The following is a 24,752-nucleotide window of genomic DNA, read 5'->3' as shown; positions in this document are numbered from 1 at the left end:
ACAACGTGTTAAAAAGAAAGGATCCCATAGTGGGACACATGTGATCAAGCAAATATATTTAAATGTTAATGGTAGAGTCTAGGTTTGGGTATAAGTATTAACTGTAAAATTCCTTCAACTTTTCTGTATGTTTGGAATTTTCATTAGATGTCAGAAAAACCCTTCAGGGTCTTCCTGCTGCTCTTGCAGTAAAGGGCAAAGTGTAAAGTCCAGTGTTCCCGACAAAGGCCCCTTTACCTTTCCTGCCCATCTCCCCATGTCCCACCAACCCCATGCTACACTCCAGCCACTCACTTCTTCCAGTGCAGCAGAGGGGCCTGGCTCCCTCCCACCTCTAAATCTTCATACATGCTGTCATGTTTTTCTGGAATATTCTTCCCTTCCCCTCACACCTGGGAAAACCCTCGCTTATCCTTTCAGTCTCAATTTAATTTCTTCTAGGAAACTTGGACTCCACAAGTCTGGCTAAGCGCCCTTCTTTGTACTCTCAACAACACACCACACAGAGACACTTCGGTGTTGTGTGTCAGCTTATTTATGTGTTTCCTTCAGCACATTGTAAGTGTATAAAGTCTGTCCCCTTCATTCAACTAACATCCTTTGGGCAAGTTCTCTTAACAGTCAGCAGGATAGAAGGCCCTTGTTTTTAAGGTGCTCCCAGTAAGAGATGATCCTATTCTTAGTAGATACTGTCCCTGCTTGCTCACCAGAAACAGAAACCACGTTCTTAGTCTTTTCGGGCTGCTACAACAAAAAACACATACCACAGGCTGGGTGGCTTTTAAACAATAGATATTTATTTCTCACAGTTCTGGAGTCTGGGAAGCCCAAGATCAAGGCGCTGGCAGATTTGGTGTCTAGAGAAGGCTCCCTTCCTGGTTCACAGCCATCTTATCACGGTGTGCTCACATGGCAGAAGGGGTGAGAGAGCTAGCTCTGTGGTGTCTCTTGTATAAGGGTCCTAAACCCATTCATGAGGGCTCAACCGTCATGACCTAATCACCTACCAAAGACCCACCTCCTAATGCCATCAGATTGAGGATTAGGATTGTAACATGAGTTTGGGGGGTACACATTCACTCTACAGCACCCACCCGATACACAGAAGGTCATTTATCAAAATTCGTATCTTTAATCACAACCCCCGTTTCTATTTTCATAACTATACCTCATCTGTAATTACTTGTCTTGGGCCTTTACTACAGTCTATTAAAATAATTCATCACTTATATTTATAAAACTGAAGTGGCTATCTCTCATCAATAACAGATTAATAGTGTAAGTTCATAATACATACCTCCTTCACTAAACTTAGGAAAACTTTCTAGTCATTGAACTGAACTGAACTGACGGTACTCAGCTGCCTTGCCACAGCCAAGCTGAACGATGCCTGAAGATATTAAAAAGTCCATCATGAATGAACCCTCTCTCTTTAATCTATTATGTAATTTGAAGGATTTAAAAAATGTTAAAATTCAGGATGGCAGTATTTGGCATTGACATTTAAAAATCATCTTGGCCAAACAATGCAAAAAGCAGAAGTCAGTAAATTCCAAGTTATATTTGGAAAACAACACACAAAGCCTATAGTTTGAGGAATAAAATAAAACAATAAAAATACTACATATGTGTTTCATTCTATGTAATTAATATACCTTTAAAGTGGCAAGTAGGGAAACGGAGCCTGTGTGGCTTCGAACAATGATGAAGGAATTCATCTATCTATTGTCTATAAACTGTAAGAAAGCTTTATCTTCATTCAGTTCCTTGGCCTTCAGCTGGCAGTGAAACAGACACACCAGCTTTACGTGTGCCAGCCAAGTAGTTAATGATCTGTAAACAAACACTTATACAAGTAGAAATTTCCTGTTTAAACAGACTAAGATGAAAGTCCTTCTGTAATGTAAAGAACCCTGTAGTGGTGGTGGTAAAATTATTCTCCATATTTTATCTAAATTTGCACTTTTATATTAAATTTTCCTAAAGATGGCATATCTTAAAATAAATTAAAATATTTCCTCACATCAAATTCTATTATAGCAAAGCTATTTTCATATCCTCATCCAGGTGCTGGGAAACTTTTTCTGTAAAGGACTAGGTGGTAAATATTTTTGGCTTTGCAGGTCACATTAAGGTCTGTCACATATTCATCTTTGATTTTTCCCCAACTCTTAGAAAATATAAACAAACAAACCCCATTCTTAGCTTGCTGGCTATACAGAAACAGTCTCTAGGCTAAACCCTGTCCCAGTGGATGGACCAAAGGAAGGAAGATTTGTTGATCAAATTACAGTGAAATTTTCCACAGCACATAAGCCTGTATTCCAAATTATTTGTCTGAACCCTGTCCAAGTAAGTCACTCTCTGTGAGCCTAGTGTAAGATCCAAGCACTAAAAAGAACTCGTTTTACCATAAAGCAGTAACAGCCATCAATTCTCACCTCTTCTCAGCTCAAATTTGAAAACCAAATTGTAAGAAAATCTCCTTAAATACACTGTCACCAAAACAGTGTAGGAATAAAGGTGCTCACCATACTGTTTTACCTCCCCAACAGATCTCTAATCCAACGTAATGTCCATAAACTTTACAATGACAATTTGATTAACAGATTAAAAATGAAAGATTTAGAAGGTATAATTTCTAACTGCAACATGATCACCATTATTTGTGTGAACCTGGACAAGTCAATTATTTCTGTTTGCTCCCTGGCTTCTAAAATAGAGGAAGTAAAACCAGACAATCTCTATGGTGATGGATCTAAAGCTCTATGACTATTATCATTCGTTACTTTTTTTTTTAACTTTTATTTATTTAAGTGTGTTCTTCCAGGACCCATCAGCTCCAAGTCAAGTAATTGTTTCAATCTAGTTGTGGAGGGCGCAGCTCACAGTGGCCCATGTGGGGATCGAACCGGCAGCCTTGTTGTTAAGAGCACCGCGCCCTAACCAACTGAGCTAACCGGCAGCCCCCATTCATTACTTCTTGATCAGTGACACACTAGAAATAAAATTCCTTTATAAGAAATCAACAGTGTTTTAAAAAGATGACATAAAAACATGAATCATGTGAAAATGAGCAGCTAAAGCAAAACACTTAACTACACATAATACATTCATGACAGCTATCTTGAACATTTCCAATGTATGCCACTGTTTGAAGTGTTTTACAAACATTACCTCATACAATCCTCACGATAATCCTACAAGGTAAACATTATAATCTGAAAGATTAAGCAATTTGTGAAAGGGTCATGATTTGAATCCAGAAATGCTCTTAAACACCACTGACTGCCAGTTCCTGGAGCAGCTTTCAGTCTTCACCAGCTTAAGATAAATAGAAAAGATGTAAGGTAAAATTAAGCAGTACTCTGCCTCCCTTTTCTCCCAGTTTCCTCTCCTGTTGTCATGGAAGACAAGTACTGTGCTTTCCTTGCTTTGCCCAAGTTAGTGTGCCCGATAACTGCATTCTACTCAGAGCTTTGATTTCCCATTTCCACACCTCTGTTGGGTACATTATGGTTGACAGCATCATAACTGGAATGGAGAGAATTCTAGCCTGCCATATTACTTCTTTACCCAAGTGAGATAACAACATTATGAAGCTGACATTTTTTATTTGCCCGTGCATGATGCAAAATATGTAAATCATCCTATTTTATCTGAAAGATCTGGTGACAAGAGCCATTTGGGGTCTTCACTGGAACTACTTTTCGGCTCAGACCTGCAATGGCCTCCCACAGGTTATCTGGATGACCCAGGCAGGGTGGGGGCTTTTGGTCTGCTCCCCATCTCACAGAGAACATCTCCTCCCTTGCCTCAGCCGACCGACCAGGCAGGGAGAGGCTGTTATCCAGAGGCCGCATCTGCACCCATTGGTTGTACATAAACATTTAGGCACAGCTGTTCAGAACTACATCCCTCCTATGTGTGAAGGAGTGCCCGTATAGCGGAAAGTTACACAAACACAATTTTGAATCCTGGCTCAGCTGTGTAACCTGGGGCTCAAAATTCTCTTCTGTAAAACCGTGAACATGCTACATAATAAAGCACCTACCAGAACACCCAAGTAACAGGCATAATACGTATGTTCCTATCTCCCACTGGTTGGCCAAAGCCCTACCTTTGAATATCATCAATCAGTAATCCACATTACATGAAAAAATAAGAACTTATCCTTTATCATTTCCCTCACTCTTGCAGACTGACTAGACATGAACTGAAATGTTTAATTCAATAAACATTTATGAAGGGCAATAAATGCTAATCCCAATGGTTATTAACAGTTCCTATGCTCCAGAAGGTCAAAGTCACACTAAAGCAATAGTTCTCAATCAATAAATATGATGTATTAAACTGCCTTTAAATTAAGATGCCAAATTTTAACCTACCTACCAGACAGGCAAAGATTAAAATGAATAATCATTAGTACTAGCAATGGTGCTAGCAAACAAGTACTCTCACATACTGATGGTAGGAATGTAAGACGGTACAACTTCCCTAAAAGAATGTTTGGTAATATATAGAAAGGCTTAAAAGATACTATACTTTTGACCCAGCAATTCAACTTCTGGGAATTTATCCCAAACATAACACTGAGCAAGTGGAAAATGAGGTATAACAAAAATAATCTATTTACCAATCAATATTATGGTATAGCCACATATATTATTCAGTCAATGAAACGGAGAAAACCATACTTATTGCCATGAAAAAAAACACCCTCTGATACAGACAGTAAAAAATAAGTATCTGACTTCAAAATAATATATAAGGTATTAGTTTATTTTAAAAAATATACACATAGAAAAAATGAACACTGATTATCTCTAAGTGGAGGGATCATGCTTATTTTCATTTTCTCTGTCAATTTTTTTTTTCTCTCTCTGGCAAGAAACATGTAATACTTCTATAATTTAAAATAGTGATTTCCAATTTCGAGATGAAAGTGTTTTAGACATAATTTCTTTTAGTTCTTTTAATCCTATGAAATATGAAAGAATCTCAATTAACAGGTCAGGAGGCTGTAATGTGCCAACAATCCCCCAGCTCCAAATGGTAGAAAGGTGCCTCTAGGTAAAGACTCCAGCAAACCTAAGCTGCCTTGGTCCTTTTCACCAGGTTTTAACTACTGCAACATGTTCCCTTGGTCCACAGCCCACACTGTTCTCCTCCCCACACTACTTAGCAAAATTTTACTCACATACCACCTTTTCCACAATATCTTATGTGATCTTTTAACCAATTATTTCATACTGATATATTCGATTTTTACTACAGGAGTTTATAAGCTCCCAGCAGGCAGGGACCGAATCTTAGTCCTGTTTTCCCCAGATGACTCGGCAAGGCATTTTAAGCACAGCACATTCTAATAAATGTTTAATGAACAAATGAATAAAGAGGTCTTTCTAACAGCCACTGGCCTGACTTTACAAATAATGTCCAAAAGGTTAGCTCATGGTCACTCACTTATTAATAACAGAGTCCCATGCTAAACTTGGGTCCTTTCTTTTTCCTAACTCAAGGTTCTCCTCAGTTTTGCATTTTCAAAGTGCTTTTGCTGACATTTTCTCTCACGTTGATGTCACACCAGCTGAATTACCAGTCTACCAGCCTGTATCTGTGTTTTTTCCAGCTCTGCTTCTGTTTTTGACAGTAGCACTGGGGGAAATACATGAATTCCTCTTAACACTTGTTGAACCTATGTTCAGACTATACCTCTAGCGGGAATAACAATGATACTTTAAGTAAAAGCCGGTCATCATTCATCCAACATTTACTGAACACATATTATGTGCCAAACATCATATACCATTAACCAAAAACCTCTTATTAACTAGTCTCTATGCTTATTAATAAAATTGATGCCCATAATAACCTAAATCAGGGGTCCACAAACATTAGCCCACAGGCCAAATCTAGTCTGCTTTTGTAAATAAAGCTTTCATAATAAAGTTTCATTAACACTGCCACACCCATTCATTTACATTTTGTGTATTGTCTATGGCTGTTTTGGAGCTACAAGGGCAGAGCTGAGTAGTTACAACAGAGACCAGGTGGTTCACAAAGCCTAAATTATTTAGTATCTGGCCCTTTACATAAAAGGCCAATGACCCTGACCATTATAAAATACCAATATGCCATTGGACTCTCAAAACATTTTATATTTGGTATATTTTTAGTAGTAGTAATATGTAAAATCCAACAAATAATTTTGTTAATCCTTTGAAAATTACCAATCCAGCATCATATATGTAGTAACACACTAATCCTGGCATCACATTCCCACAACCAATCATGCCATAAAACTGTATTAACATATTTTTCCTGATAAAAATCTGTTTCCAACAAGTCATGGAATCTTGATGGTCTTTAATCCGTTTCTCACAAGATTAATAGTTTCAAACTGAACAATCTCATTATTTTCAGTGTCAGCTCTCACATAGAAAACCATCCATTTCCTTGACTAGTCACTTCTCTGAACAGATTTCTAGTTCCACTGTGTACATCTTGAGGTTTCCGACTTGCATATTCATTTTTACATTCAAGCATAATAGTAGCTAGTTTTGTTCCTGAATAAGAAAGAAGACTGTTTCAAACATACTTTCTGATGATGCTCAGCATTATGTGGGATTTTTTTGTTGTTGTTTTTTTTTTGGCTGCATAGCATCCTGGACTAGTGCCTTCAGAGAGAAATAGAGACTCTAGATTTCTTCCCTGGGTGGAATCAAACAGCTCACATCTACAAGGAAATACTTTATTAATTTAAACCCAATTACAATATGTCTTCAAAACATTTCTTTAAAAATATTTAATATCTCAGAAGCTTTAGAATTAAAAAAAATACATAGATTGTCACATAGGACTTTAGCAACCACTAAATCCTAATATCTTAATTTGCAGATGAGAAAGATGAGGCTTACATGACTCACCAAAGTGCCAACCAGTTTTCATTAATTCACGCTGGTCTCAAATCAGAAAGTCATAACAATGTCCTATCTATAAACCAGGCACTATACTGGGGGCCAAGTCTATTTAAGTATCTTAGTAGACAATGAATTCAATTAATCTAAATCAGAGATTTTTTGTAATGAAACAGATACATTAGGAGAATCAGATAACATTCTTTAATAACCGCTAAATACCTTCTTACTTTTCCTACAAAGAAAGCTCTCTTTTCCTCTAGGGAGACAGTCCAGTGGATAGGTTAAGAATGATGACTCTGGGGCCAGGCTACACAATTTAGAATTCTTATGTTGCTTCTTTTGGGCTGTGTAACCCTTTGGAAATTTACTTAACAGCTCTGTGTGCATTTCCTGATGTTTAAGAGGATAAAAAGAGTACGTAAACAATTTTACATGACCAGTACAAGTAAGTGTTCTATAAATATTATTATTTTCCTTAGGGAGTTTTCTTATCAAAACATGGGAAAGAAACCGAGATATGGAGAAAGTGTCCTTAAAAGCACCCATTAAAATATAATTGCAATTATTGTAGTAAAATTGATTAAATATAAATAGTAAAGAAGAAAAAATAGTTCCTAAAAGGACAATTTATGAGTTAAATCCTATTTAAAATACATGCACACCTACAAACACACACGTTTTGCCTTTAAAATTAAAAATAAGCTTTAGTAAAGCTCATGCCCAAAATCTTTCAAGAAAGAGAACAGTTAAACACTAATGTCCTAGTGTTTTTGGGTTTCGCTAGAGGTCAGGCCTAGTAGTTAAATGAGTGCTTAAACTCAAGTGCCATGGTCACAGTGGTGTCCCTCGATAAGCTACATCCTAGAATTCCAACAAATATTTGGATTTTACTTTAAAATAATTATTAGTACTTTCAGTCAAAGATGGCCTTTTAAAAAAATTGTGCAGTAGGAAGAGAGTACATAGAACTCTCTCCCTTGCAGGAACTTCTATCAAGTTGAAAAGCCATGCCAAAGTCACAGAACATAGGATCTTTATAGCAGTGTAACCTTCGAAACTCACTTAAAAGGTCTCTGAAATTCATTACCTCATCCAACAGTTGGTGCTAACATCTATCTCCCAGATTTGGGGAGGGGGAAACAGAAGTAAACTAAGATTTATATGAAAAGGCTTTGAGAATGGCTGACCGACTGCTGGTCCTAACCTTTTTCTTCCACAAGCAATGGGAAAAGAGGCCACGTAGCAAGCTAAGGTTAAACTGCAATCTGTGTCTACGGTACATTAAGCTTTGCTCATCACTCCTATTCTAGGTTATTTCTGGAAATATAAAACCTTGTTCAAGTCTCGTATTTGTTTTTTTTAAATATGGAACTCCAGAGATCACCATAATTCATGAAAGGCATATTAAGGTAAGCATCCTCCTGCCTCACAGCTTCAAACTCCTAACAAAGAAAACCACAATCACTATTTATATATTTATTCCCTCAATCAGCATAAACTGAATGCTGCCACATGATGGTTAAATGTCTTTAAGAAATCTATAGAGCTTTTTTAGAAAATTAATCCTATTTATGTAATCAGTATAAAAATCTGTTATTGCTTCTTAGAAAGCTGAAAAGGACTTTGATGAAAATCCCCAATAGTACTCACATAAAAATTTTTAATTTCAAGCTCATATAACTTGACACTAGATGGAGCTTTATGAATTATAAAGCTCATAAAAAAAGGAAATTTAATCGATTCTAAGTATGGAGGGATGGAAGACTCTGGGGCTTCTAAGTACTCTCAGTCACATGAACTGACCCAGTGTCAAAAGCAGATTTTAAAAAAAGCATGGTGCAACGTCAGTGCAAATTAGAATCAGCAAGAAATGGACAAAACTGTCGCTTTTGTTTCACTACACACCGAACCATCTAAGTAGCATAATAACTAATGATAGGAATAATTGGGAGGAACTTATAAAATGAAAACAAAATTCAGGAATCTTATCTTTACAATGGCAATGTTTGAAAAGAAGCTTTATTTAACTTAAAGTAATTAAAATATTCACTTCAATGAGATCATATTGTCTTAGGTTCATTTTAGTTTAGTAATTAACACTCATTTGTTTAAATTAGTAAATTTCAAACATTTTCTGGAATTGTTTTGCTTTTGGATCCTAATCTATCTTTGCCCTGTAAGTATCAGTTATGTAGGCACTAATTCACTTTTGAAAAAGAAAGTTCTGATCAAATGTTTTCTCATCTAGTTAAGACAAATCCATCATAAAAATTCACTGTGCTATCACTTTATAAACATTATGTAATTCAGTCCTCCCCATAAACCTAAAAGGTAGGCATTATACTTCTATAACATCCATCTTAAAGATGAAGAAACTATAGGTGTCAAGGAACTTGCTTCAGATCACTGGGTTAGTATGTGATAGGGCCATGGCTGAACCCAGGTTAATTTGCAGTAGGTATTTTCAATCACATTAAAAAAAAAAAAGGTAAAAACCAATTTTTCAACTAGCTCCATGTGATTTTAACGAACATCAAGAATTATATTCTAGATTGGCAGCAGTCCATGAAAAATAAGTAATTTGTTTCTATCTAAACATGCCTATTAAAAGCAGACCCTGTCAAGTAAATGACTTATTTCCTTTCCTGTATTTACATGTACATAACAAAAAGTCGAGACACCAATACCAAAGTTTTAAAATTAAACCATCATCTTATAAGCCAAACTGCAATATCTCATATTTAAAGAATATGGAAGAAATGTCTCCTGTAAATGACTCAGGGGCTAAACCAAGCCTGCAAAAATACGAACCTGTGAATTGTTCTCCCTTACTGTCCTCTATCCTCACTCCGTTTCAGTAAAGAAACAATATGCATAACTTCCAGAGAGCAGAGGGGATATAGAACAATCAGGAGAATTGAGATGTTAGACTATTTCTCCTTGTTATATCCATTTGGCCTAAGGGACTGCACTAGAAAGGTGTTCTGTTGCCCTTTACAAATTTCAGAATTATAAGTGATAGTTAAAAAGGCAGCTGCTACACAAGCCCATTATACGCGAAAAAGCTCAATCAAATATAAGAACATTTACCACGACTATCAGGTCTAACTTCTAGCTTCTATGTCAATTATACAAAGAGTCGGCTATTAAATATTAATGGCATACCATTTGCACTGGTGCTCTCGCAAAGAGCCTCCTGCTACCAATTTTTGCTATGAAAGAAAAACCCTCCTTATTTTCTAGGTAAACCTCAAGCCACTAGAATCACTCCGATGGGCTATCGCATTCTGTCCTTGCCAGAGGAGATTATCAGGGCCTCCCTACATCCAGGGGAGGAAAAAGGGCTCTGGGGAGGACGCGTCCCTGCAGGTCCGGGGGCAGCAAGGGGTCCCAGTTCCCCTTCTCCCCCAGCTGTCAGAGACTATGCGGGCGGCGGGGCGGGGTCAGGCCCGGCAGTCCGCACAAAGCGGGCGGGCGAGCCGGCGGGCGGACCCGGACCCCGGCCGGGGTGGGGCCGGGCAGGGCGGAGCGAGGCGGGGGCCACTTACCCAGCAGCAGTACGTTCTTCCCCGCCGGGAGCTTGGAGCGCGAGCGGGTGGAGACCTCGCTGAGGATGCAGGACCTAACGGGGAGCAAAGCGCACGCTGAGGCCGGGGCCAGAGGCCGGAGCCGCCGCGCGGGAGGGATGGACACGGCCTCCGCGCAACTGGGCGGGGGCTGCCGAGAACGCAGTGCACTGGGGCAGACGCCGAGCTCCGGCGGGCACGGGATCCCGAGGCGTCCGCAGGGCCGGGAGCGCCAGCGGGGACCCAGGGAGGGGTGGGGTCATTACCAAAGGTTCTGCCCGTCCTCGTCGTCGCCTGCTGCAGCACCGCCGTTGCCCGACGTTAGTTCGTTGGCCAAGGGGCCCCCTGCGTAAGTCGAAGCTAATCCCGGCGGAGAAGAGCCGAAGGAGCTGACTCGCCCCACAGCCGCCATTTTGGTCGGGAATCACACCACTCCCGGCAAAGCTGAATGAGCTAGGCGGCAGCGGTGGCGTTGGCGGCGGTGGGGACCCGGATATGGAGCGTTCGGCGCACGGGAGCGGGGCGGGGTTTGCGGGGGCGTAGCCCTGGGCGCTGCAGGGACTGACGGAGCCGGAGAGGACAGACTGCGCGTGCGCTGCAGGCTGCCCGGCGCGGAGGGGATGCGCGTGCGCGGGTTCCTGGGTAGGTCGATCTGCTGCAACCCCAGTTGGGTTGAGCTCAGCGTGTTGAAGCGCTTCCCACCACGCCACCCGCAACCCTGGCCTGCAGCAGGGCGAGCAGGGTGTGTCAGGTGAACAGTTCTCCCTCCTGCTTTCAGTCGGGTCCACAAGCACTGTAGCTGGCGTGGAATTCTTGCACTGTCATTGCCGTCCCACCGTTCAGGCTAAGCGCGGTCTCCCGCCTACACTGGCGTTTCACTGGCGCCTAGATGGAAATAGGGAGCTCCGCTGCAAAATAGGCCGTGTACAGCCTGGGTCTGGAGTGTTACTGTGGTCCCCGATTTCTGGGCTTCCTTTTTTTCATTATCAGGTGGCGACATGTTTCTCAAACTTTTGTCCCACATCAGGTGCATGTTCCCCGAGCCCCTAAGCAGCTGCGTGACGGGGCTTGCTTTAATGTTTTGTTTGAGATGCTTTGTGTGAGATTTGAGAAGACCCTCCAGGTGAATCATCTGTCCATCCAGTCAGCAGATGTTTTTATTCAACAATGGCAGGCACAGTTGGTACTGAGAATAAACAGGTGGAAAATAACCTGAAATAACCCGACAATAACTCCCTTTCTATCAGAACCGTACTGGTTATATTTTGAATGTCTGAGACCCATGTCCAGAAAGACTTGACGGGTTTTAAGGCTCTATCCTATTATACCTTGAAAAGCAGTTGCTTAAAATAGTCTGGCCTTTGTACGTTATACTAGCTATCATCTTGTATTTGAAGGTCACTTGCTTATATATGACCTCATCAATGTCGTTAGGCTAGTAAAAAAATCCACAGCTAAAGACTGTATTTGCTATACATTAACAATGCAGTTAGAAGCCTAAAAGGCTTTGGAGGCTGGCAAATCTGAGTTTAGAATTAGTTCTATCAGTTTACTGGCTATGTAACCTAAGACAATTTCCTTAACCTCTGAGTCTCAGTTAACTTATCTGTAAAATGGGGATAAAAGGACCCAGCATTATGAAGATTAAATGGGACGACTGATGTAAAATGGCTTAGAACAGTGACTGACAAATCTTTAGTGCTTGATGTGTTTATTATGTGTCTATATGTTTTTTCCTTTACCTTTCAAACCATTAATAACTGACCACCCCCGGAAATTGATGGGCCTATTGAACTCATGCAGCTAAAACTCTTCATTTGTTTGTTTGTTTGTATGATTAGCAAAGGAAACCAGAACCCTGTCTTGGGATCCCAGGCTTTCTATGGTGACAAGCAGGACAGGGACTCCCAAGAGAATCTGGCACTTTAAATCACTGCTGTAAAGGAGACCTGTAGACTGCACTTGTACCTTTGAGTTGATTCACTCTCTATACTTTATTTCCTCAGTCATCTTTTTACCTCAGAGCGTTTTTGCCTCCATTTTGTTTATATACAGAGTTGTCAGTTCTGTGTCATATATACTTAGTCTTGGAAGTATTCGTTTTATAATAGTGTCAAGCCTCTAATACTGCATTACTTCTAGATGCCCAACTATCCACTTATATTGCGGTCAAAGTTGTATTCCACGTGGTTTTATAATATCCCTGTCCAGCATTATTCCACTAAGATAGCTGACAAGAGGGGTCATTTATGAGTGCCTACGATGTGCCAGGCACTCTACATGGTATGAGTTACAATCTTTATATTTTGTAAGGGATCAGAAATTAAGTAATTTGTCCCAGGTCACAGCGGTCAGAGGTAGGTAAACTTAGATTTTTAACTTTCCACTGTGTCAGATGGCCTAGGTCAAATCATGTTAGAATAAATGTCCTGGCAACTTTCAGTACTGTTATGGTGAATACCTTCTATGGAAATCTCCGTGTAACAAAAATAGAGAACGTACGTATTATAAGGAAATCTATAAAAGGAAAACTCATCAGTCCCTTGGAATTTTTGTTACATAAATGCTATTTACAATTGAGCTATTTCCTACATTATGATTACTTTTCTTACTTGCCCAACTTTTTGTTACAACTAAAATGAACAACTTTCTTGGTTTTTATTTGTTTAGATTTCTATGTCCTTAACTCGAATTCAGTATCAAATTTTTATCCCAGTTGTGTAAAACTCCTCTTTCGGTATTCTAACAATTTTAAGATATTCTAACAACTTGAAGACATCGTGAAGAACTTTCTAGCCTGCGCCAATTTGAATTGGTTGTTCTGTATACCAAATACCCAGGTGTCATCCTGGGATCTCCTTTCACTATTGTTCTGGAGATTCCCTTTGCTGCATTCCTGTGTCGTTTTCTTTCTTATTTCTTATTTTAGTGGAGAACATCCTCCGGTAGTTTAATAAGAAAAGGTGTATGGATACATTTTTGGAGACCTGTGTATCCAGTCAAGGTCAAGCCAGGAAAAAAATGGCATTCTTAAGGGAATGCTAGATGAAAACGTAATGAAGCAACTATTTACAATGGTGTGAACAATATTAAGCAACAGCCAGAAGATTTAAGCCTGAAAGGGAAATAAGGAGTGTTTACTAGAATCCAGAGAGAGCTTCAACTATAGGAAAGGGTTGCCCAACAAGATCTGTGGCTTTCAGTGAAAGAACACAGGACTGACCTCTCTTTTTCTGCCCCTTGGTATCTTCCCAGTGTCTTACATTGGCCAAACCCAACCAAAAGCCAGAGGGCAAGAGAACTCTAGTGAAGGAGGCCATGCAGGTCTACCTCCCTGAGCTCAAAGGATAGAGAAGTGGGGAGAGTGGATCTGGAGGGGCAAACAGAAGATATCCAACACACCTTGTACCTTTGAAAATGCATTTAGTCTATATTCATGTAGTGATAGTGTGGCTGGGTATAGAATTCTTAGGTTTCAAATTATCTTCCCTTAGATTTTTAAAGGCCCTAGAATCTGCTAGATTCTAGTGTTGCCATTGAGAAATCCAAAGCCATTCTGATTCCTAATCCTTTGTTGTTTGTTCTTTTTTTTCCTTTTCCTCCTTGTAGGCCTTAGAACTAACACAGATTTCCACTAACACAATTACTCCCATTCCAGCATCTAAACTTTCATACCAGTTATCCTGCCAATTATCATAGAAGAATAATCCATAGTCTTATACTAAAGCAATCTTTCCATTTATGCACAAGATTGCATCTCCTCAATTCGAGGACATTGCTCCAACAATTCTTCCCCCTCTTTCTCTATATAATCATTTATTGATCTCCACTGGATCATTTCCATTAGCATAAAACATGCCATTTATTAATTCTCCTATCTTAAAAAAAAGTTTCTCTTTACCCTACTGCTTCACCAGCTACTGTTATATTTGTTTCCTCCCTTTAACAGCAAAACTCTTTAAAATAGCTGTTATTATGGCTATCTTCAATTCCTTTTTCCCCTTACCCTTATAACCCACTTCAATCAGACTTTTATCCCTATGACTCCACAGAAACTGCTTTTATCCTTGTTGTCAATGACGTGCTTGTTGCTAAAGCCAATGGCAAATTCTCAATGCTTGTCTTTCTTGACCTATTAGCAGCACATGATACAGTTGATCACTTCTTCTGGAGAGCCTTTTTTACGTGGCTTCCCTGTCACCATGTTGTCTTTTTTTCTGCCTCACTAGCTGCTGCTCCTCAGTCTCCTTTACCATTTCCTCATTTTCCTGACCAATTAAAGTTAGAGGACTCCATGGTTCCGTCTTTGTTCCTCTTCTCTATCTACACTTACTCCCTTGGTGATTTCATCCAGTGCCATTGAATTCCATCTGTAGGATAAAAACTCCCAAATGTATCTCTCCAGCCCAGAGCTCCATCTGGAACTCCAGATTAATACATCCAACTGCTTATTCCACATCTCCACTTGGATATCTAAATAGCACATCTCAAACTCAACATGCTCCAAACTGAACTTCTGACCTTTCCCTGTAAAAGCTCCTCTACCCACGGCCTTTCCCACGAGGAAGCAACTCTTTGTTGCCTGAGTCTTTCTTGACTTCTCTGTTTCTCTCTCACCCCACATTGAATCCATTTGGAATCCTGTAGTCTCTGCCTTCAAAATATATCCACAATCCAATTTCTTATTCATCCACTGATACCACCTTGGTCTGAGCTGTCATCTCTTGCCTAAAAAAGGCTCTTCAACATGGCAGCTAGAGGAATCTTTTAAAAATTTAAGCCAGATTATGTCACTCCTCTATCCAAAACCTACAGTGGCTCTCCATTTTAATCAGATTAAAAGCCAAAGTTTTTACAATGACTGTATAGGATCTGATCCCATTGCCTCTTTGAATTTTTCTTCTCCACTCCCTCCCTAGTTTCTCACATCCAGCCACATTGCCCCACTGCTGTTCCTTAAACATACTGTGTATCCCTTTGTGTTAGCTCTTCCCTGTGCCTTGAAGGAGGTAATGAGCTGCCCAAGCCAATATCTTTTCCCAAATAGCCACTTTGCTAACTCCCTCTCCTTCTGCAATGTCTGCTTAGTTCTCAGCTTCTCGATAAGGTCTGCCCTGGCCACCGAACTTAACACTGCAGCTTGAACCTTCATCCCTGGAATTCCACATTCTTCTTACTTGACTTGCCTTTTGGTTTCCATAAATGTATTACCTTCTAACATAGTATAAAATTTACTTATTATTACTGTCTAATGTAATATAGAATTTACTTATTTATTAGAACTTAAGCTCTGTGAGGGCTTCACTAATGTACCCCAAGCACTTTGTGCCTGGGACACAGCAGACACTCACTAATGTTTTGTTAAAAAGTGTGAATGAATAAACAGATTTACTCCTTGTCACTGGGTTCTAAATTTCAGAATGATGTTTATGATGATGATGTGTTTGTTTTAAGAGGTAAAGTGGGTACAAAAAATGTCTTCACTCCAACACCTGAAATTAGGAGCTCTTGTTTAGGCTATTGTAACCATTTTTAAAATATAAATCCTTCTAAAATATATTACATATTCTCTTGCTACTTTAACAGGTTATATGAATACAGATTTACCTTTAATTGGAGGCCCTGGGCTTCCTTAGGGTCATCAGCTATAGTACCCTGCTGTTCTATGGGGAAGTGCTTAGACCCTCCTGGGATGCCCCCGGGTGTCCCCCAGAGTCTCTTTCAGTTTTGTTTCTGTTTCAGCTGAGCCTCAAGGCCTGGAAGTGAGAAATGAGATATTAGCCAGAAGAGAGACAGCTCCTCCTCTCTCCAGCTTTCTGTCTCTCAGGAACTACACATCTCTTTTCTCTTTCGGTCAACCATCATCCCCTGCTTACTCAGCTTCCTGACGGCCACAGTGGGTACTTATTTATTTGAAGAAAGTGATCATTGGGCAGGTGCAAAAATGCTGCAGAAAACTGGTGTGGGAGGGGAAACTTCTGCAGGGCTGAGGTGGGAGATACAGACCGCTTCCTCTTTCTTTTGGGGGTACCTCCCTCTGTGTTTGAGAACTGGGACAAGGCAGCCACCCCTTGAGCTGATTCCTATTGTACCGCCTTCCCCAGGCTGCCTCTGACAGATTTTAAAATAAGACTTACTTCACCCACTGTGTGAAATGCTGGCAATCACAGTTGATATAAATGCCCGCTGAAAAGCCAAAACCAAAGAAACAGGCAATAAGTAAGGAGATGAGAGGACCTTTAAAGTTTGACTCCTGTAAGCAACTCAGGTAATAAAATAGTGTAGGGAAGAACTTCAGAAATTAAATAGTTCTCTCCCCTACACAATACATGACTTTTTTTTGTTTTGGTTTGGGTTTTTTTTGGTAACATCTTTGACATTTGAGACAAAAATTCTTATGTTAGAATTGGCAGAGTCCTTCCTTATAATTTCTCCCAGTAGGAGATCAAGGGATCCAATTAGAGGGAAAATAGACTCCCAGTGTTACATATGCATATTTTTGCTTTCCTTTTAGTCCTGTTTATCTTATTCTAAGTACCTCCTTAGAATGAATGGAATGATGGGTATCTAACTGATTTCTAGTCACCAGTCCCTCTAATTATAGACCTAACTTCTCTCCTACTCCTCACCTAAGATTTTTATCAGATGAGCCCTTACAGAACTTCATAATCTTAGACAAGAAAAAAGAAAAAAAGATGGGGAAATACCTGACAGAAGAAGAAAGCAATAGACCTTCTTGGTGGGTGTTTTTTGTTTGTTTGTTTGTTTGTTTGTTTTTCTAAATAGAAAACACTAGAAAGAGAATCTTCTCTATTTGGAAGTCTAAAATGAAATCCACCCCTCCTCCTTCTTAAAAAAATCAATGCCTGTGTATGCATGTGTGTTTTCGTGTGCTAGCATACTTTAGGATTTAATTTTACTAAGAAAATTATTTGCTTAAAAATGTATCATTGAAAAATAATCCCCTGTGAATATTTTTAAAGTCCTAGCTAAAGTAATAATTAGACTTGTCTTTTCATTTTAGACTGAGCTGCTCACCACACTATAAATAATTCATTTCTGAAAATAGGTGATGAATGTAAGGGTAGCAACCTATAAGTCAATTCACATTCACAATAGCTTGAATAGACAACGAATGAAATGCACAGGGAAAACAAGAGACTATCTTTTAGGCTAGAAGGATATTTATTCTTCATCTAAGTGTTTTGATTATCTACTTACACATTTTTAAATACAGAATAGATAGAATTTTTAGAATGGTTAGTGTCATCATTATTTTAATCTGTTCTTTACTACTGAAAAGAAGAAAAAGATTCAAATAGTGTTAACTGGATATTTATTGCATATATTTTGGAGGATGTCATTTCCTTGTAATCAAATACTCTGAAGTTCAAGTCCATTACCTTTTTTAAAAATAGTGATATTAATGCAGCTTCTTAGATTTCCAGTTACACTCTGCCACCTACTCACTTCCTAAAGGAGATGATATCTAATAACTGACTTTATAGATTGAAATCTGACAACACTCGGTCATAAAAGTCATTAACTTTTTCTGCTTTTGGGGCTTTGTGTAAGGCAAAATGGAAAAAATATGAAATTCTCTGGTATTTTTAGAAATGTGCTGCTCTTTGTAGCTGCAGGATACTTCATATTTATAACAATTCAGTCTACTTTAGTCTAGAGTTAATTATGGTTTCATATTGCTTTTACTAGAAGTAAGTTGAGAATTATAACTATTATATTGCTATAATATACCAACAAAAACATTAGGTATGTTTCTTTTTTACCCCCAGATAGGAAAGAGGACAAAAGAGTTGCCCAGCGGGAAATTTCTTATAAGCAAAATGATTCAGTTATTTTACACCATGTAAAATAAAAGAGTTGTTTGTTTGAAGGGGTTTAAGGAGATTCTAATCATCCTAGACGTTTTACTACTAGGAAACTTAAAGTCATAGTTGCCTAGTAATGTAAAAATGAAACTGAGAAGCAGAATGTCCTTTCCGATCCTTCCTCAGAAAATCTCGGGATTGTTTTGAGGAGTCAAGCTCATCTTATATTTCAGTTCACCCTTTTGTAAATGAGGAATAGCTAGAAAACCTACTACAATTTTCACCCTAATATATTTTTATTTGGATACACTGGCTCTAGTCTAAGTATATTGGCTATATGATTTCATGGCTTAAAATTTTGTTTTAAATAGCAATATTATATTGAGTCTGACATTTGAGACTCTGTCCACACTATCAAACCTAAATATTGGATTAAACAATGTTAGTGATAAATTGAGTGATACAGACAACTAACTTGCATCATTTAGATGAAATAAAATGGATTCAATGTTTGGAGTGAGGTACATCGGGTAATGGGTCCAAAATCAGACCAATCTGAGTTCAAATCTAGACTCTGCCACGTACTTTGTGACCTTGACATTAAATTCTGGAGCCTGAATTTCTTCAACTCTAATAATTAGATTTAGGAGTATACAAAATCTGACATCAGTAAGGACTCAATGAATGTTGTTAGCAAAATGTTTATCGTTATTTGAGATAAATTTATAAGGTGTTTCGTAGAGTAGTATTTCTCAGTGTTTAAATGGTTTAAATGTACACATGAATTCCAGGGGAACCTTGTTAAAATGCTGATTCTAATTTAGTAGGACTGGGGGTGGGGCCTGAGAGCTTGCATCTCTGAAAGCTTCCAGGTGGGTTTTCATACTGCTGGACCACAAACCAAGATTATACAGTACAAAGAACACAGGTTTTTGGATTTATCCACCTATGAACTAAAAAAATCCTGGTTCCAAACTTGTTAGCAACATGACCTTGACAGGGTCAAGCTACCTCACCTCTAAGATGAAGAATAATAAAATGTATTTCTAATTGAATCAATTTTTGTGAAACAAAAAATAGTGTATTCAAACAGTAGCTGACATATTATAGGTGCTTCACAAATCTAAGTTCAGTTTTTCTAAAAGAAATGATTTACTGGTTCATCCAGTATGGAGACTGTAACAGTTTCCCTTCCTGAAAAAGACAAAAATTCCAATTTTCTTTGAAAACTTCTTAGAATTCTATCATTATGAAATCAATTTCAACATTGATTTAAAAGTTTATCATTGCATGGCAAGCAAATCAATTCATACCAGATGTTGTGGGAATAGATTGGGAAATGCCCAAGGCAAGTTGTGGGGCCTAAGTCAGAGGGGGTAGAATTTCAGCAAGTGTAAATAACTGAGAAGAGAAACTAGCTCATAAAGCATTTTATTTTACTAGTATTATTTTTGCCTATTTTAGTATGGGAAATTTCAAACAGACATCATAGTCGAGAGAAGGTATAACGACCCGCACATACCCATCACTCCACTTCAGCAGTTAACAGCACATGGCCAATCTTATTTTAGTTTGATTCCCATCCTCTCCCTCCATCTCTGAATCATTTTAAAGCAAATCCAAGACATGGTATTATCCATAAGTATTGCAATACGTATCTTTAAAAAAATAAGGACTGTTTTTCTTAAAAAAACATAACTACAATACCATCATACTAATCATTTCAAAGAAAAATGCAACTACTGGATTTATAGTATATATTTAAATTACCATCAATTTTTACTACAAGTAACGAGATATATATGTAAAGCCCAATACTTAAAAACAAAGTAAATACACTTGTGTGAAACATTGCTGTTGTCCAAGAGGGCAGAACAATCATTGTCCTACCTACAGGACTGACATGCTCAGCATCCCTGCTCCAGCTGGTTCCTAACTGGTCTGCCAAGTCAGGGTGTCGATTTCCTCTCCACATTGTCCTCTGTATTCTGAGCCTTCCCTGCTTGATTCTCTCCAGATGACAGAAGGAGACTGCTTTTTAACTTTTGCCAGGAGAGAGCAACTCCTGGCAAATTGATCTGAGTTCTAAGCTCTCACAAAGAGCTTAGAGTTCTAGAATCTCAGAAAACCTTCGAGCTGGAAGGGATTTCAGAGTTCAGCCACTAGAAATGAAAACTGAGGGGTAGGAGTGTTAAGTGACTTGCCCGGTCTCATGATTACCTAAAAACCTCTCACAGTAAGGGTAAACTATTGCACATCTAATCTGACCTTTCTATCATCATAAAATTCCAAGCAAGGAATTTTATGTCTTATTTTACTACATTTTGTTAGTTTCTCTAACTTCCTGCTAAGGGATAAAAAAATTTTTTTTTTGTCTTGGATATATCAAAATAGACAGGTTTAGAGCAAAAAAGTTATTAAAAAATATGAAAAGCTTTTCAATGTTATTGAAATCCTTTTTGAACCCATATAAAAATCTCCATTTTGATTACTAATTATAAAATATTTCAAATATATAAATACAAAAATGTAATAATACCAATACTTATTGATACATTAATATACATTAACAATATAATATAAACATTATATAAAAGTAATGTATTATCACCATAGAAAGTCTTTCCCTTTGAGAATTTTTTAAAGAAAGCCCACTCTGCATCCTTTTCTAATCCTTTTTCCCTTAGAGGTAGTCTTTATCTTAAAAACAGGTGAATTTCATTCTATGCAAATATATATTCATACATTCAATTGTTTTGTATGTTTATATAAATTGTACATTATGTGTACATTTTCAAATTGCTATTTTTACTCAATATTATATTTTAAGATTGAGACATATAGCATTATAAATGGATCTTGGATCATTCATATTAATTGCTATGTAGAATTCTATTGTATGAAAAAACCACAGTTTATTTCATCTACTCTTCTTCAGAGGAACAGTTAGATTTTTCTATTGGATATCATCTGTTAGACATCACTAGGTATCCTGTAGTTTTTGCAAATAAGCTAAATGGAAACTTTGTAAATATATATTGATTCATTTATTATTTATTATTATTCCTTAATATAATAATAAGGTTATGTAACTGTTGGTGTACTGGCATGCGATTAATGTTTGTATATCAATCCTATATCCACCAATATTGCTGAACTATTTTATTAATTTCAACAACTTACCTATAAGTAGATTTTCTTGTGAGGGAATGGTAATCAGGTTATCTTCACTCACCATTTTCCTTAATATTTCTTACTATAACAACATAGAGAAATTTGAATTTATCAGAGTTCTAGGAGGACAGGTGGCTGAAAGCTAGAGAAACAAATGGCTTGATAGGACTGTTCCTCTTGAAAGCAGCAGCCAGAGCTGGGGGGTTACCCACCAAAACCTCTGTGTATAGAAAGTAAGGATTTTTGAAAGAGATGTGACCTGAAGAACTGTTTGGGGCGTTATGAGATGGCAGATGGCTACATAATCGGTGATGTGATCCCCTCCTCTGTGTCTTAACGTGTGTTTAGTAAACATGGAAAATAGTCACATGCATGGTCTCATTAATATTTTGGCAGGAACCACTAGGGAGGTGGAGCTTTGTATCAGGACACGATGCAGGGACAATACAACTGAAGCTGCCATGTAACCACTGGGACCAGGATCCAAACAGCATGAGGAAGCAGAGTCTGCAGTCCCGGTGAGGCACTGGAGCTGCCCAGCCTCAGGAAGGAGAAGGTAAGCCAGGTATTTTAAATCTGTAAGGGTAAGAGAGCCCCTAAGTGATATTTGGGTTTTCATTGACAGCCATCTGAATAGCTTGTTCCCCACGTGGAGAACACACTGTCAAGACAGGATTGACTTACTTTCTTCCCAAAATTTCTCTTTTCAAGTTTTGAGTTAGCTAATTCTTTGGCTTTCCTTGAAATTAGAGTGTTTGTGATCTGAGGGGCATAAAAAAATATATCACCTTCAAATGATCTCCTCAGTGGCTTGTCATAAGGGCAAAATTCCATCGTTAGCTTCATTTCCTCAGGGCCCTCTCTACAGATAACAAATTATGGCCTTATGTTACCTGAGGAAATAATCAACTAATATGGGATAACAAATTAATGTTAATATAGATTAGTTTATCCATGAAACCCATTGCTATCAAAAAGAACGCAATAGGGGAAGAGCTTGGACTCTAGGTTCAAACTACCTGGCTTGAATTCTCACTCTACCTACTAACTCTGTGGGATTTGGGACCACCACTTAACTTCTGTGTGCCTCAATTTCTTCATCTACAAGATGGAGGTATGAATAATAGTACCTACCCCATAGGGTGGCTTTGAAGGTTAAATGAGTTAACCTTTGTCAGGCACTTGGAACAATGCCCGCCACATAGAAAGTGCTATTTATTATCAGCCATAATTATTATCATTAAAGGGAAAGCAACACACTGAAGAAATGGCCCCAAGGACCGCTCATTTTGAGGGAATAATGGGATGAGGAAAATCTACCCATAAGTATATGAATGAAATCAAACAATTAGGGCAACGGAGGGAAGGGACATTTAGAGTAAGAACATGGGCTTTAAAGAAGAGGTGCCAAATAGAAATATTTTATCTTTTGAAGTTTTACGTAGAACAGTGTCTAGATGCTTGGTGCTGGTGCTTGGGGAATTAGAAAAGTTCTTCATCATACATGCTTCCACAGTGGTCAGCTTTTGCTACAAGAATGCTGCATAAAAAGGTACTCCAAAACTCAGTGGCATATAACAGTAAGCATATATTAATTGCTGTGAGTTTGTAGGTCACCTGAAATTGGTTCCAGACTGTGGGTCTGTTCCATAGGCCTCATTCTGTGGTCTAGGCTGAGGACTAGTGGCTACCTGGGCCAAGTTCTTCTCCTGGTGGAAATCAGAAGCTTCCAGAGGCCTGAGTATAGAACTGACATGCTGCCAGCTCTGCCCATATCCCATTGGCTAAAACAAGCCACATGGCCAAGCACAACATCCTGGGATGGGGAAGTACTATTTTCCCACAGAGGTAGACCAGGGAAGGGGGTTAATATATACTGGACATAAATCTTGCTTTTCACACTTTCTGTCCAAGATTTTATAATTTTGATTATGTCTCTTCTCAGCCTTTATACTGAATAATTCCAATCTCTTTCTTCTCTCCTGATAAAGAAGCCACTCCCATCCTGCTCTGCTTTCCCCTCCTCTCTGTTCACTTTGTTAGTTGTGACCCATTTTGTTGGCTTTCTTGATTATATGTACATATTGAACTGTTGGATTTCAGAGTAAACTTGGAAATAGATTCCAATAGCCTTTTCTGGAATTCAGATGAATAAACTAAGTGGAAGGAAACTAGCATTTTTGGAATCAACTACCTGCTAGTCACCAAGCTAGATATTCTTCATATCATGGTAGGTATTCTTTATACACTGTCCCTTTCAATCTTCACAGATCAAATGGCTCTAGGGACTAGGCAAGCAAATGAATAAAGTGAGTGGGCTATAATTTTATTACTTCAGATATAACAACATTTCACAGCAGAACTGTTTATTTTATTCACAATCAGAATGAACCACTGTTGAAATGTAAGCCCCATTTTTCAGTTAATAAGTTTTTCAGCAGGCATTTTTGTTCTGTACCCATCATAATTCTTCCTATGGGCCACTTTAGAATAGCATGTTACATTCTCTTCTTTTTACACAGACACATTGTGCACATAAAACATTTAGAAATATTCTCTTCCACAAAGAACACTGCTCTCATCATTTTCTTTAAATACATACCCCTCGTGATCTATATTTAATGTTCTCATTTTTGTTAGAGATATGCATGCAGAGATCATTCACTTTCCTCTTGATTATAAAAAAAACTACTACATGAGAGTGACACCATGTGGTAACTGACATTTAGCTGTATTGACAGGGTGTACTAGAGGAAATGGTGCGGACTGTGATAAAATAGAGTTAATCCAAGATGGGGAACCAAATGGGAAAGCTCTAGACAAACTTTGCCATTTAGGAATTTAAGCCCAGCATTGCTAGATCTTCCTTTCCTTAAGACAAGTAAGAAATCCAGATTTTCATGTAAAATTTCCCAATTTTTAATGTCACCAACTATATTAGTCTGGATAGACTAGGCTATGCTGTAGTAACAAATAAATCCCAAAATATCATTGGTTTAGCACATCGTACAAAGTCATATGCAGGTCAGCAGGGTTCTCCTCCATGTGGGGACTCAGGGAACCAGGATCCTTTTATTTTGTGATACTGTCACCACACATAGGGTTTCCACAGTCACCAATGCAGGGTAAAAATTCATCAAGCTGTATATTTAAGATTAATATACATTATACACTTTAATATATGCCTATTAATCTCAATAAAAAGGTCAAGAATATGCTTGTCAAAAATAAAATTCAAATGTTTCTACACTAATTCTAAT

At 38.3% G+C, this 24,752-nt stretch overlaps 1 protein-coding gene and 1 long non-coding RNA gene across 3 annotated transcripts in view; one reads left to right on the top strand and one right to left on the bottom strand.

The window, feature by feature from the left end:
- The window catches only part of DYNC1LI1 (dynein cytoplasmic 1 light intermediate chain 1), a 30,042-nt gene extending 19,022 nt beyond the window's left edge, over positions 1–11,020 (bottom strand). The window contains exons 1-2 of one of the 2 annotated variants that reach the window (XM_019727737.2): positions 10,756–11,020; positions 10,472–10,545 (exon numbers count right to left, since the gene is read on the bottom strand). In XM_019727737.2, coding sequence (XP_019583296.1) covers positions 10,472–10,545; positions 10,756–10,901 — 220 coding nt within the window. In that variant the 5' untranslated portion in view covers positions 10,902–11,020. The remainder of the gene's footprint in view (positions 1–10,471; positions 10,546–10,755) is intronic. The other variant, XM_019727738.2, reaches the window with a different exon arrangement.
- The window catches only part of LOC141567182 (uncharacterized), a 56,427-nt gene continuing 42,686 nt past the window's right edge, over positions 11,012–24,752 (top strand). Inside the window, exons 1-2 of the long non-coding RNA XR_012489626.1 lie at positions 11,012–11,131; positions 21,889–22,048. This is a non-coding gene — a long non-coding RNA (uncharacterized LOC141567182). The remainder of the gene's footprint in view (positions 11,132–21,888; positions 22,049–24,752) is intronic.

The sequence above is a fragment of the Rhinolophus sinicus genome, linkage group LG10 (genome assembly GCF_036562045.2).
Source record: "Rhinolophus sinicus isolate RSC01 linkage group LG10, ASM3656204v1, whole genome shotgun sequence".
Classification (NCBI taxonomy): domain Eukaryota; kingdom Metazoa; phylum Chordata; class Mammalia; order Chiroptera; family Rhinolophidae; genus Rhinolophus; species Rhinolophus sinicus.
This window is presented reverse-complemented; position numbering and strand designations above follow the sequence as displayed.